The sequence below is a fragment of the Ctenopharyngodon idella genome, chromosome 4 (assembly GCF_019924925.1).
Source record: "Ctenopharyngodon idella isolate HZGC_01 chromosome 4, HZGC01, whole genome shotgun sequence".
Classification (NCBI taxonomy): domain Eukaryota; kingdom Metazoa; phylum Chordata; class Actinopteri; order Cypriniformes; family Xenocyprididae; genus Ctenopharyngodon; species Ctenopharyngodon idella.
The window spans coordinates 5,334,099-5,347,749 of NC_067223.1; the positions used below are offsets into that span (position 1 = coordinate 5,334,099).

General features: G+C 36.0%; 1 protein-coding gene across 1 annotated transcript in view; it reads left to right on the plus strand.

The window, feature by feature from the left end:
- The first annotated feature begins 1,946 nt into the window (after positions 1-1,946).
- Positions 1,947-13,651, plus strand: part of cacna2d4a (calcium channel, voltage-dependent, alpha 2/delta subunit 4a) — a 46,964-nt gene continuing 35,259 nt past the window's right edge. Inside the window, exons 1-15 of the mRNA XM_051892222.1 lie at positions 1,947-1,966; positions 3,993-4,074; positions 5,142-5,258; positions 5,430-5,489; positions 5,577-5,739; positions 5,818-5,949; positions 6,282-6,342; positions 9,913-10,063; positions 10,165-10,239; positions 10,323-10,412; positions 10,487-10,600; positions 10,692-10,770; positions 11,620-11,753; positions 11,972-11,989; positions 13,040-13,117. Of these exons, the coding sequence (XP_051748182.1) occupies positions 1,947-1,966; positions 3,993-4,074; positions 5,142-5,258; positions 5,430-5,489; positions 5,577-5,739; positions 5,818-5,949; positions 6,282-6,342; positions 9,913-10,063; positions 10,165-10,239; positions 10,323-10,412; positions 10,487-10,600; positions 10,692-10,770; positions 11,620-11,753; positions 11,972-11,989; positions 13,040-13,117 (1,374 nt within the window). The remainder of the gene's footprint in view (positions 1,967-3,992; positions 4,075-5,141; positions 5,259-5,429; positions 5,490-5,576; positions 5,740-5,817; positions 5,950-6,281; positions 6,343-9,912; positions 10,064-10,164; positions 10,240-10,322; positions 10,413-10,486; positions 10,601-10,691; positions 10,771-11,619; positions 11,754-11,971; positions 11,990-13,039; positions 13,118-13,651) is intronic.

Sequence of the window (13,651 nt, forward strand, 5' to 3'; positions counted from 1 at the left end):
GAGCAAAACTGATTGAAAGTTCAAAAGAACAGCATTTATTTGAAATGGAAATCTTTTGAAACATATATCTTTACTGACACTATTTTCAATAAATTTAATGCATCCTTGCTGAATAAAAGTATTAATTTTTTTAAGTAGTTTTGAACTTTCTTATTTCCTCAGTGTTATTTTGTCAATGCCAATTGAATTACTCCAAATTAATCTATTAAAAAAAAAAAAAAAAAACTACTTTCACAATAAAGCTTAAAATTGTTTTCCCTTGCATGGGCAGTGCAAAATGTATCATTCTGTAATCAGTCACTGACTCAATCGGTCACTGACCTTCATTTTCACAAGACTGAAATCCTCTGCTCACATCTGCAAGCACAAACACACTTCATGCAGGTGTGTATCTGTCTGGAGGATGGAAGCTGTTATCTAAACTAACTGGGTCAGCGAGAGAAATCCAGAGCATGACATCTGGACACTGATACTCACAATCCAGTGTGTGTGTTTTAGGAAACAGGATGAGCGATGTAGCTGTTATTAATGTCATACTGCTGTTATTAAACTCAAATGAGATTTCACTGGAGGACAGATGATTGATTTAAAGTAGAAAAGAAGAAGACCATTTTATTTTTTAAAAAAAGAATTTTGTTGGGTTTAAATGATAAAACAATAGATATAGTATGAAATGAAGACAAAAATATTTGGACACTTTCTTCAGTATATACATTAGTGGAATGTCTTCATATGTGATGAACAACACTTGTGTGAACTTGTTACTTTTTAGCCTACACTGTTCAAAACTTTGGTCAGTACAATTTGTGTATACAAAATGTTCTCTTGCAAAAATTTGTGATGGAATAATATGAGGTGGGAGGGAAAGCTATATTTCAGTGCTTTTGCATGTGAACGCCAAGTTTCGTGAGAAAACGCAAATATTACTCATTTCAGGGAAAAGCAATACTATTACAAGAGAATACAATACTTTTGTGAGAGAATTATCAAAGGAAAAAAATTAAAATATAATTTTTCTTCACATCTTTTTTTTTTAATTATTTTTTTTATTTTACCATCACCATGTCCCTATAGGGGCTCCATACAGTAAAAAGTTATTTAAAAGCCAATACCTAAATGACTCAGAAAAGTGAGGAAGTATGAAGAAAAGTTGAGGAAATATCTAGCATAATTTGTATGCAGATTCCACTTGTGCAATGATATTCATACATTTTAAGTGTTACTTCAGTGTCCCTTTTTGGTGCAAGATTTAATTTACTTCTTTCTGACTGGACAGACCAGGGCCATCTCCCAAAACACCAATAATCCTCTGACAGAAACCCTCTTGTTGCTCATTATTATTTTTTTTTTTTTTTTTTTTTTAAATCTCTCTATTCCAATACATCTGCCCCTCACCCACCCTACATCTTCTACATCTCTCCCTCTCTGTCTCTCTCCCCCACTGTGGGAGTTGAGTGTAATCCATGTGGATTATCATAGTGGGGAGGGCAAAGGCAGTGTGTGAGTGTGTATCTACTTCTGTTTCAGTTCCTCCCAGCTGCGCTGAACATAAGATGAGCATGAGAGAGTCCAACAGAGAGAAGACATCGGTGGAACTCTCAGAGGATTTATATAAAGAAATGGTGCGAGAAAGAGAATGATGAAAGGATGAGATGTAAACATGAAGGGGGGACGATCAGGAATGGGGAGAAAAGAGCCGGATGTCATTATTTCAGAAGAACTTTCTGGGAAGATTTCTGTGTCATCCAAAACACACTTCTGAAGCTTCCAGAGTTTATGTTGGGCACAATCTGATATCAAGACTAGACTGGAATTACTGCACACAGTCTGTCTTCAGGATCCAGTGAGCTGTTTTATGCACGTGACAGGGGTTGATGGGTAGGATGAAGAGCATCACACTGCTCTGGGTGCTGTTTTCAAGTTGGACCATCCAAACACAAGCTCAGATGAGGATATCGCCTGAAACGTGAGTCCAGTTCATCTCAGCACAACTTTAGCTGTCTTAACCCTCAAAACACTTCCAACAATCCCACAAATAGAAGATATGCACAATGTGAGAGAGACCATCATGTTTTTATGCTCTTGTATTGCTAAAAGTCACACTTGGACTTTGCCCTCACACATTTAAGAAACTCAAAGCAGAGATGAACCACTAATAGCACTCCTCTGATTCCTTGTGCAGAACTGCAGTATGTCTCCAGATCTCATCTTAATGCTTGCAAGGTCATGACCTGCACACCTCCTGTCACTACTTGAATATAGCCAAAAGCACTGTAAGCCAAAGCTTAACCTCCATTGGCAACATTCACTCAAAATCCACACACACACAGCCTGTTTGGACAGACTTTTTGGTCTCTCTGAGAGCTTATTTAGTTCCTAAAAGTCAAATTATGGAAAACATGCAAACCTTAGTAAGCTTAAAATCTTTAGCGGTCACACTGCCAGAGCAAGAGAAAATTGTGCCCCTGTGTTTTCATTAACAAGTTTTCCCTCACCTTCCTGAGAACCATCATTGCTCTCACAAGAAATTGCTAAGTGCTTCTGATTTCAAGGATCTCCTTGCCATTAATGATATCAAAATATGTGTTTTTTGGGTTTTAGTCCATATCTCTTAGATAACATACACTACTGTTCAAGTTTGTGGTCAGATTTTTTAATGTTTTTGAAAGAAGTCTCTTATGCTTACCAAGGGTGCATTTATTTGATAAAAAAATACAGTAAAAACTACAATATTGTGAAATATTACTACAATTTAAAATAACTGTTTTCTCTTTTTAATATATTTTAAAATGTATTATAGTCTTGTGATGGCAAAGCTGAAATTTCAGCAGTCATTACTCCAGTCTTTATCACATGATCCTTCAGAAATCATTCTAATATGCTGATTTGCTGCTCAAAAAACATTTTATTATCAATGTTGAAAACAGTTGTGCAGCTTAATATGTTTGTTGAAACAGTGATAAATTAAGGATTCTTTGATTAACAGAAAGTTTAAATATAAATCTTTTGTAACATTATAAATGTTCTTAATGTCACTTCTGATAAATGTTGTATTTCCTTGCTGAAGTATTCATTTCTTCAAAAAAAAAAAAAAAAAAAATCTTCCTGACCCCAAACTGCTATTGATGACTCATCCTGCACTACAGATTTTCATCCAATCAAATGCTCTCAAGAATGAGAATGTCCCTCCCCCAGACATTTTATTGTCTGAAATGTCAGTTACTTGATATTTATTTTAAGATCCATTTTAAAATGTATATCATGCTCACATGCTGTTGAACACTGGGTTTTCATATTGCTTAAAGGGTTAGTTCACCCAAAAATGAAATTTCTGTCATTAATTACTCACCCTCATGTCGTTCCAAACCTGCAAGACCTTCGTTCATCTTCGGAACACAAATTAAGATATTTTTGATGAAATCCAAGAGGTTTTTTATCCTCAATAGAAAGCAATGAAATGACCACATTCAAGGTCCAGAAAAGCAGTAAAAACATTGTTAAAATAGTCGACTTGACTGCAGTGGTTCAACCTTAATGTTATGAAGCAACGAGAATACTTTTTGTGTGCAAAAACAAAACAAAAATAATGACTTTATTCAACAAATTCATCTCTTCCCTGTAATTCTCCTATGCTGTTTGCGTTCAGTGCTTCCAGGTTCTACGTCAGAACGCCGACTCAGTATTGGCTGACGCCTGTTCACGTGAGCAGCACGACGCATACATGTGATGCTGACGCAGGAGCCGGCCAATAATGAGCTGGCGTTCTGATGTAGAAATGTCATTTCTATTGATTAAAAAAAAAAAAACTCTTGGATTTCATCAAATATATCTTAATTTGTGTTCCGAAGATGAATGAAGGTCTTACGGGTGTGGAATGACATGAGGGTGAGTAATTAATGACAGAAATTTCATTTTTGGGTGAACTAACCCTTTAAATAAAATGCAACAAAAGGAATATTTAATGTCTAATGCTTTTTGTTTGTTTTGAACAGGGTTCAACAGTGGGCCAACGTCTTTGGAAAACAGATTTTGGCCTTGTCAAACAGATACTCAGGTGCCCAACTCTTACAGAAGGTTTGTCTTGTGACCATAAAAGAATGAGTAATTCTGACTCTTCTACTGTTTAGCACTGCAGTTATATTTCTTTTTACTCATGATAATAGATAATTCCTGAAAATCTGACTTTAACCCCTCATTTTCAATCCTAAAATCAAAGCAATCAGGGACATATCTGATATTGTCTGATATTCTGCAAAGGAAGCAGGTTTAATCCGTAAATCACTACATTAGCAATGTGTCTAACTGCTGGTAAATGTCATATGCAGCTGTGTCCAGTTGTCAGGCATCTGTCTGAATTCACACTACACTCTAATTAACACTACTTTGTACTGTTAACCACAGACCCGGTGCCAGCCTACGAGCAGCCCATCTGCCTACCAGAAATACTCTATAACGACCGTTTTATATCTGACCTGAATATGTAGGTGTTCTTTCACCTTAAGGGCCTTTATTAGTGCAGCACAACAGCAGGATGTGCTTGAACAGTGAGGCAGGAAGAGGATTAACCTTCCCAGACTGCTGCATCTCCTCCTCCCTCTATTCCTTCCCTCTTTTTTGTTTTTGTTTGTCTAATCTAATCTCAGAATAAAGCCTGGTACTTTTACAGTGTTTTGTGGAGGTGGATTATCCCTGCCTGACCTCCTGTTCCAATGGCCAATAGACTCATTGAGATTCTGCTCTCAGTGGCCTCTGATACTGAGCTCTGATCTAGAGCTTGGCCTTTTCTTTGCTTCAAACCATGCTTTACGGGGACAAAATGTTCCCACAAATTTAGTGAAATTTTATACCAGAAATTTTTGACCTTGTGGAGAAATTTTTTTTTGGTCCCCATGAGGAAAACAGCTTATTAATCATACTAAATGGTGTTTTTTTTTTTTTTTTTTTTTTGAAAATGTAAAAATGAAGAAAGTTTTCTTTGAGGGTTGTATTTAGGGTTACGGGATAGAATATACAGTTTGTACAGTATAAAAATCATTGTGTCTATGGAAAGTCCCCATAAAACATGAAAACCCAACGCGTGTGTGTGTGTGTGTGTGTGTGTGTGTGTGTGTGTGTGTGTGTGTGTGCACATCTGTGCGTAGAAATATCAAGATGTGGAGCCTATTGTCAAGATGGTGGAAGTGGATGGTTTAAAGATGGTGAGGGAATTTGCTGAAGAAATGGAGAACATGCTGGGCAGGAAGATGAAGTCGGTCAAGGTCTGAGAAATCAGTATATTGTAGTGATGATGTATAATTCTAAACAATTATAAAATACATAAAATTCATACTATGAAAAAAAAAAATATTTATTTATTTGTTGTTTTTTAATATCTGGATGATCAATAAGAAGGCAAACTCCTGAATTATTTTTATGTGTGTTTTATATAGAGAATGGCAGAGATAGCAGAGGATGCAGATTTCTATCATGAATATAATGCCACATTAGAGGTGAGCTATCCATCCTTCCATCCTTCCCCTTATTCTCCTGTTCATCCCTCAGTCTGTATTCAATTATTTCCACTTGTTCTTCTGCAGTTTGACTACTACAATTCCATGATGATTAACACAGTGGACGAGGATGGGAACAATGTAGAGCTGGGAGGTGAATTTCCTCTGGAGGAGAATGAACACTTCAACAATCTGCCTGTCAATACTCAGCAGAGTGTCATACAAGTGCCCACCAATGTCTATAACAAAGGTAAGACACAAGTGACAAAGTGCATTTTCATCCCTGATTAGAAACTGAAGATATAGCAGATCTCTCTCTGTCTCTCAGATCCTGATATTCTGAACGGAGTGTTTATGTCAGAAGCTCTGAATGACGTATTTATCAGTAACTTTGAGAAGGACCCGACTCTAACCTGGCAGTACTTCGGCAGTTCAACTGGATTTTTCAGACTTTATCCCGGTAATCATCAAAAGCCTTACCCCTTCAAATGCACTATTGCAGGTTAATGAACACGCAGTTTTGCTCATTCAGACACAGGACAGAGAGCTGGGAGTCTGATTGACACAGAATTACTGGTGTAATTTGTGGTGACAATGACTCAGGCTCTTCTCTCTGCCTCTCTCATTCATCATAATGTCATCACAGTATTGACACAGTAACCAAACCGATAAACTCCCAGATCTTACATGCATATGAGCACAGAAATCCTTCTCTCTCTCTCTCTCTCTCTCTCTCTCTCTCTCTCTCTCATGGAGGAGACAGTAAACATATTCAATAATATGCTTTTTAAGGTATCAAGTGGACACCTGATGAAAATGGAGTTGTCACTTTTGATGCCAGGAATCGCAACTGGTGAGTCTTTGAATGTGTGTGGATGTACTGTATAAAACTACAATAGTGTCCAGTTTGGGGTCAGTTTTTGTAAGAAATTAATACTTTTATTCAGCAAGGATGCATTAAACTGATCAAAAATGACACTAAAGACATTTACTGTACATTGTAACAAAACATTTCTATTTCAAATAAAAGCTGCTCTTTGGAACAATACTTTCCCTAAAGAAATTTATCATGGTTTTTAACAAAGATATTAAGCAGCACAACCATTTTTAACATTGATAATAATAAGAAGAAATGTTTCTTAAGCAGCGAATCAGCATATTAGAATGATTTCTGAAGGATCATGTGACACTGAAGACTGGAATAATGATGCTAAAAATTCAGCTTTGCCATAACAGAAATAAATGACATTTTACAATATATAAAATAGAAAACAGTTATTTTAAATGCTTTTTCTGCATTTCTATCAAATAAATGCAGCCTTATAGAGACTTCATACAAAAAAAAAATCTTACAGACCCCAACCTTTTGAACAGCAGTGTGAACACTTCAATATCAACTAGTCAGTGGGACGTGTGAATGGCAGCTGAATGTAGTGCAAAAGAATGAAACAAAATGTAGGGGTCTTAGTTTTAGTTAACAACACTGATCTGAGCTTGTAAGCATTTCAAAAATTCCTTTAAAAACACTCCTCTCGAACGGTATGACAAAGTATCCTACATTTAAAGTCCCCCTGTGGTGAAAATCAAGTTTTTAATGTTGTTTATATGTCCATGTGGTATTTTTAATATGCTTTAAGACAAACCATGTGGAAATTCATAAGTCAACACCATTGCTGAGTATTTTCTCCTTAAAATTGCAGTGATCCAAAGACAGTTTAAAAAACGCGGTTTGAAATCGCCCTTGTTCTCTACATCACAAACATGTTGTAACCAATCCCGTCAATGTGTGGGGTGGTCTTTAGCACATCATTAACTATGCTGCGAAGCAGGGGAGTCTCAAGAGAAGCCAGGTTATCGCGGTATATTTTTCTGTTGATATGAAAAATCAGGTACATTTGGCAATATAGCAGGTAAATTATGTATATGATGTATATTACGATGTTATGATGAACTATATGCCTTTCTCCAATGACACTCTAAGATGTTCAAAGCATTTCTAAGGATACTGATTTTTAGAAGGCAGCTGTCTGGCTCTGAGATGGCGAACGGGAACATTAGCAACACATTATTAGCTGTTTGATAACTTTAAATGTTGAATTATTTTTAACCTGACACACCATCTTAAAAACGTGACGCTCATGACAGAAGTTCAAGTTTTTCACCTCTCCTAACCATCAAAGACTCAAGGCAACATCAAGATTAGTGATGTGGCCGCAGTCCAGGGTCAAGGAGCAGCAGGTCTGATCTCAGTGAAAGATTTTAATCTTGCTTCCTTTCCGTGACTGACTGCTTCATCTGCCCAGTTTCCTTAAACACCTTCTGCCAGGACTAACACTATTACAGCTAATGCACACAATCTCTTTAGCAGTAATGAACGCAAAGTACAGACATGCTGTATTGTGTTACGTTCCTATATCTGAACAGCTACAGCAATCACTTGCTGTGTATATGTAATCTGAGTAGTTCTGCGACACGAGTAAGTTAAATAACCACAAGTAAGCTAATTAAAAATGTGTATACTGGACTATTGCTGTAATGTTCAGTCTCAAGTTTCAGTCTCTCTCTCACTTTCTTATTGTGATCTCATTATTTCCTCCTCTCAGAACATTACGCAGATGAGATTTCACACTCTGTTATCCGGTTGAGGAATTATTACTGTGAAAGGTCTTGACTGTTTGTCAATGGCCATATGAGTTATTTTAGTATTATTTTAGTATATATTTTCATTTTAGTCATTTTTTGTCATCTTTATTAGTTTTAGTTTTTTAATATTTCTATTTAGCTTTAGTTTTAGTCATTTTAGTACTTCAACTTAAAACTTATTTCATTTATTGCCAGGGCAACATTTCTAATCTTGTTTAGGTTTTTTATCAAATATTGGATTTTATTTTCAGCTTAGTTTCAATTAACGATTTTTAATAGTTTTAGTTAACAACACTGATCTGAGCTTGTAAGAATTTCATAAAGTCCTTTAAAAACACTCCTCTCGGATGGTGACAAAATGGATGACAAAGTGAAAATCAAGTTTTTAATGTCGTCTATATGTCTATGTGGTGTTTTTAATATGCTTTAAGACAAACCATGTGGAAATTCATAAGTCAACACCATTGCTGAGTATTTTCTCCTTAAAACTGCAGTGACCCAAAGACAACCCTTGTTCTCTACGTCACAAACATAGACTGTAAAAAAATATGGATGACGCACAATCACTTTCTTCCATTGTAGTAAGTAAGGCCGCCAGTGTGCTAATATGCCGCTGACATCTTAAGTCTCGAGTCTGCGCATAGTGAACTTGGAGCCCGAGTCTGCACAGTAGTGAGCGCGAAGTTGAGCCGCGATATCAAAGTCCCGCCCAAACTCCCGCAGAATCGGTTAATAAAGCAGAACAACTCATTATGTCGGTGTGAAATAAACAGTTCTGGAAATTTAGAAATTAAAGTTAAAGCTCCAATCTTCTCCCGAAGATCCAGAAAAAAGTCTGTTGGTGCTTCAGTGACTACTTCGCTCAGAGAAGCTGTCAATTTCAGCTGTCTCTCTCATCATGACGTCAAAACCCATTTTTATAACATCAAATAACTAACTAAAAACAAATTGATTTAAAGAACAAACACTTTAACTAACATCAGCGTGATAAAAACTGCCTAAAATGACAGAAACCATCTTTGGAAAAAAATTTTTTACGTGTAATTTAACTGTTTAGTTTGTCTCATGTCCCATTACATTACATGGAGAGGGCGAGGTTTATGACCTATACTGCATCCAGCCACCTGGGGGCAATCGAGCAACTTTTGCTTCACTTTTCAGTACTTCGTGTGGCACGCTTGGTCACAATATGTTGTAACCAATCCCGTCAACATGTGGGGCAGTCTTTAGCATATCATTATCTATGCTGCGAAGCAGGGGGTCTTAAGAGAAGCCAGGTTATATTTTTCTGTTGATATGAAATATCAGGGTACATTTAGCAATATAGCGGGTGAATTACATGATGTATATTACGATGTTATGATGAACTATATGCCTTTCTCCATTAATGTTCTAAGTTGTTCAAAGCATTTCTAAGGATACTGATTTTCAGAAGGCAGACTGAGATGGCGAACGGGAACATTGTGTAACATTAGCAACGCATTATTAGCTGTTTGATAACATAGTTGAGCAAAAGGCTAATCATATTAATTACCGTTATGTGTCCGACCTTGTAGAGAGTAATACATAAAACGCATTACCATTCTGATTTCCACGTATGCTAAATGAAGCAAGGGTGTAGAGTTACATTTAAGCTATTTTAAGGCATTAAGATTTTTTTATTTCAAAGGAAAAAAAGTGGTAATTTTGGTGATCAAAGATGTGTTGTATGAGATAAAATTATTGACTACAGGGGGACTTTAAAATTAAGAGAACACCTCTGTTTTTATCTCTTCCTCAGGTACATCCAGGCAGCCACGTCCCCCAAAGACATCATCATTGCTGTGGACATCAGCGGCAGTATGAAGGGTTTGAGGCTCACTATTGCTAAACACACCATCAACACCATTCTAGACACACTCGGTGAAAACGACTTTGTCAACGTCATTGCAGTAAGAACAGAAATCTATACCAGATTTCCAAACCAAACCAGACTTAAAGCATTAGAAGAGTTATTATCTTCAATAACAGTTCATATTTTCTCTCTTTCCAGTACAGTGATTATGTCCGGTATGTAGAGCCCTGTTTTAAAGGCACTCTGGTACAGGCCGACTTGGATAACCGTGAGGTAACCTTTTCTCTGCTTGCACAGAGCAGTGAATTCACTTGCCAGTTGAGATTTTAATATTTGCTGCATTCATACATTTCTAGCACTTCAAACTTTTGGTGGAGGAGTTGCAGGTAAAAGGTGAAGGAAAGGTGAAGAAAGCCATGAAAGAGTCCTTCAAGATCCTGAACGAGGTGAGTGTGTTAGTGTTTGAGGGATGTATATCCATATAGAAATATGGATATATCAAAAGTCTGTGTGTGCGTAGGCAGCAGCAGAAGGCAGGGGTAGTTTATGTAACCAGGCAATCATGTTGATTACTGATGGAGCCATGGAGGATTTCCAGAAGGTGTTTGAGGAGTTCAACTGGCCAGACCGCAAGGTACCAAACGCGCACAAACAAAAAAAGAGTCACTATGGATACATGCTTTACCTGTGTGCATAATCTGATAACATAATACGCTATCAAACAGGTGCGCGTGTTCACATATCTAATTGGACGAGAGCTAACATTTGCTGACAATGTCAAATGGATTGCCTGCAACAATAAAGGTGAGATCTACTGCAATTAAAGCAGAGCACTGTGGGAAACTACCTGAGCTAGTGAGTTCCATTAGTTGTACAGAAAATGTGTGATGTGGGCACTTGTACAGTATTTATAATGCAAATGTCTTTGTGAGCACAATAGTTTCAATTTCCATTACCCTAACCCTTCCAGTCATGTGTTACAGAATAAAAAAAAAAAAAAAATCGCAATACTGTATATATTTTAGTTGTATATATATATATATATATATCATTATAGTATGTATTACTATTTTAAATTAACTTCTATTTTTATATTTTCAGTTTACATTTTAATTTTTGTAATTTTGTTGCATGTTTTGTCATTTTTATTATTATTTTTGTGTCTTTAATTAATTTTATTTTAGTTTTAGTAATTTTAGTACTTCAACTTGAACTTATTCAATTTAATAGGCAAGGCAACATTTCTAATTTTCGTTTAAGTATTTTTAAGGTTTTTTTTTTTTCATCTAATATTTAGATTTTACTTTATTTCAGCTTTATTTCAATTACTGATAATGATTTTTAATAGTTTTATTTTGAGTTAACAATAACAACACTAACAACAAAGGACAGTTTCAAGCCAATTAAATATTTTACACCTGAACAAAATTATAATGACAATAGAAATTATTATTATTATTATTATTTTTAATTTCCCTGTCTTTTCCAAGTTTGGAAATCACAATTTTAAAAATTCTTGATATTTCCATGCTTTTCCATGACCCGTTCTAATATAATTGTCAATTAAATATTGTGACATCTATGCCCTCTGCTGGTAATAGATAAATAAATAACATTTTCACATTACCGTTGTTTTTGTGTGCTTGTAATTAGGTTACTACACCCATATCTCTACTCTGGCGGATGTACAGGAGAATGTGATGGAATATCTTCATGTGCTGAGCAGGCCAATGGTCATCAACCATGATCATGACATCATCTGGACAGAGGCTTACATGGACAGTGTGGTGAGCTGCTTACCTTATCTCGTTCACCCTCTCTTTTTTGCAGAAGTCGGTATTGTACACACAAGTTGATGTTGCATATTCTCCCAAACCTTCATACTGATCATTTTTGCCTTCATTAATCTCGAACCTCTCATGATTTTATTATCTGATTCCGAATGTGATCTGTTATGTCTGTTACTTCATTATGTCTGTTATTATTTCCTGTCATCCCATTCCAGCTACCCAATACAGCTGAGGTAAATTCTTTCGTTCTCCGCAGAAATCCTGTATACATCCAAATGCAGTAGCTCATGTGTTCTTGCAGTTTAGAGTTCATAGCTTCTCTTTTAGATATATTTTAGTTTTATTTAGAAATTCTGATCTCTGTGAAGTTTTTAATTTAATCAAAGTCCTCATCGAATGTCTAGTGGATTTTCAGTCAAAAGCAACAGGAATTCAGGTCTAAATGTGATTGTGCCGTTTTGTTAATTTGTTATGAATGCAATTTGTCTTTCCTAATGGGTGATTAACAAGTCTTATATTTATGATACAGAGGCTTTTCAGGCAAAATAGCTCACAAAGGAGCTACAGACATCTTCTGTGCTAATTATGGGGATTTAAATATGATATGTGTCTTACATGGAGCCAAGACGGCAAATTTGAATGTGGAAGATTTGAATGCTTTGAATATTTTTGAATTCTGTGGAAACCTACAAGCGTTTCTTCAGAATTCTGTAGATGCCAATGACTTTAGACGCCATGCAAATAATGCAATATAGACAGTAACTACACATCTGGTCAAAACTGAGTTATGACTGAAATCAGGTCTGTCTTGTGACAGATAGGTTTGGTCAACTGTGCTCAAATTTAGAGAGAACAGAGTGGGAAAATTGATATCAATTCATTCAAAAAACTCTGAAGCCATTTTTCTCAGTTTCAGTGTTGGCGTAGTTACTGTATTTTGGGTAACACTTTATTTTGGGTGACTCTTTATTAGTTGCTAATGTATGACTCACCAATCATTAATGAATGGTTTAGTTCTTCATGAGTCATACTTTAACTCAAGATTATCTGTGCATTAATTAAGCATGAATTAATTCTTAGTGCACCTGTATTGTACAGGGTTGCCATATTTTGCCTTTGCAAGGTAGAACAATAAGGAACTGATTCCACCTACCAGTGAAGCACCTGCTCTTAATGGAAGCATCCTACGGTCTCATTCAGGGTTTCATTCACTTCACAGGCCTGGCTGGGATTTACCGTTAGTTCAGTCTGTGTTGTCTCTCTCCCTCTTTCTCGTCTTTCAGCTTTTTAACACACAGGCTGAGAGTTTGCTGTTGATGACCTCTGTGGCCATGCCTGTGTTCAGCAAGAAAGAAGAAACAGTGAGTTGCCAAAAACAAACTTAAAAGCTCCTTCAGCTTTTTCAGAAATGACTCCTGAAATGCAGCTCCACAAAAAAAGTCTGGACAGAAACATCTCTGTTTTCCAGTTCATCGTGTAACTAAGTCTCATTCAACAAGCATAGAAAGGGGCGGAAGAATTATGAATGTGTAAAAATGGCTTATAGCCTACATAATTAGACCTAATAATTAATAATTACATACATAATTGAAATGACACAAGGACATTATTTAGGCTTTTACTATTGTTGTCATAATAAAAAGACCAGTCCCAAATAAAGAAAAGATAAGGAATAAATAATGTTTAAATAAATAATAGAAATAATAACAATGACTTGTTTTTGAACGACTCGGTTGACGGAATTATTAAAAAATTTAAACTGAAAAAGAAAAAAAGAAAAAAATGCAATTTGTCTCCTCCTCCTGGCTACCGCTGTAACCTGCAGGAAGGGCACTGGACGAATGTGTATACAGTGATTCGAAATTTCGAATAACTGAGATGAATAAAAATGCTCA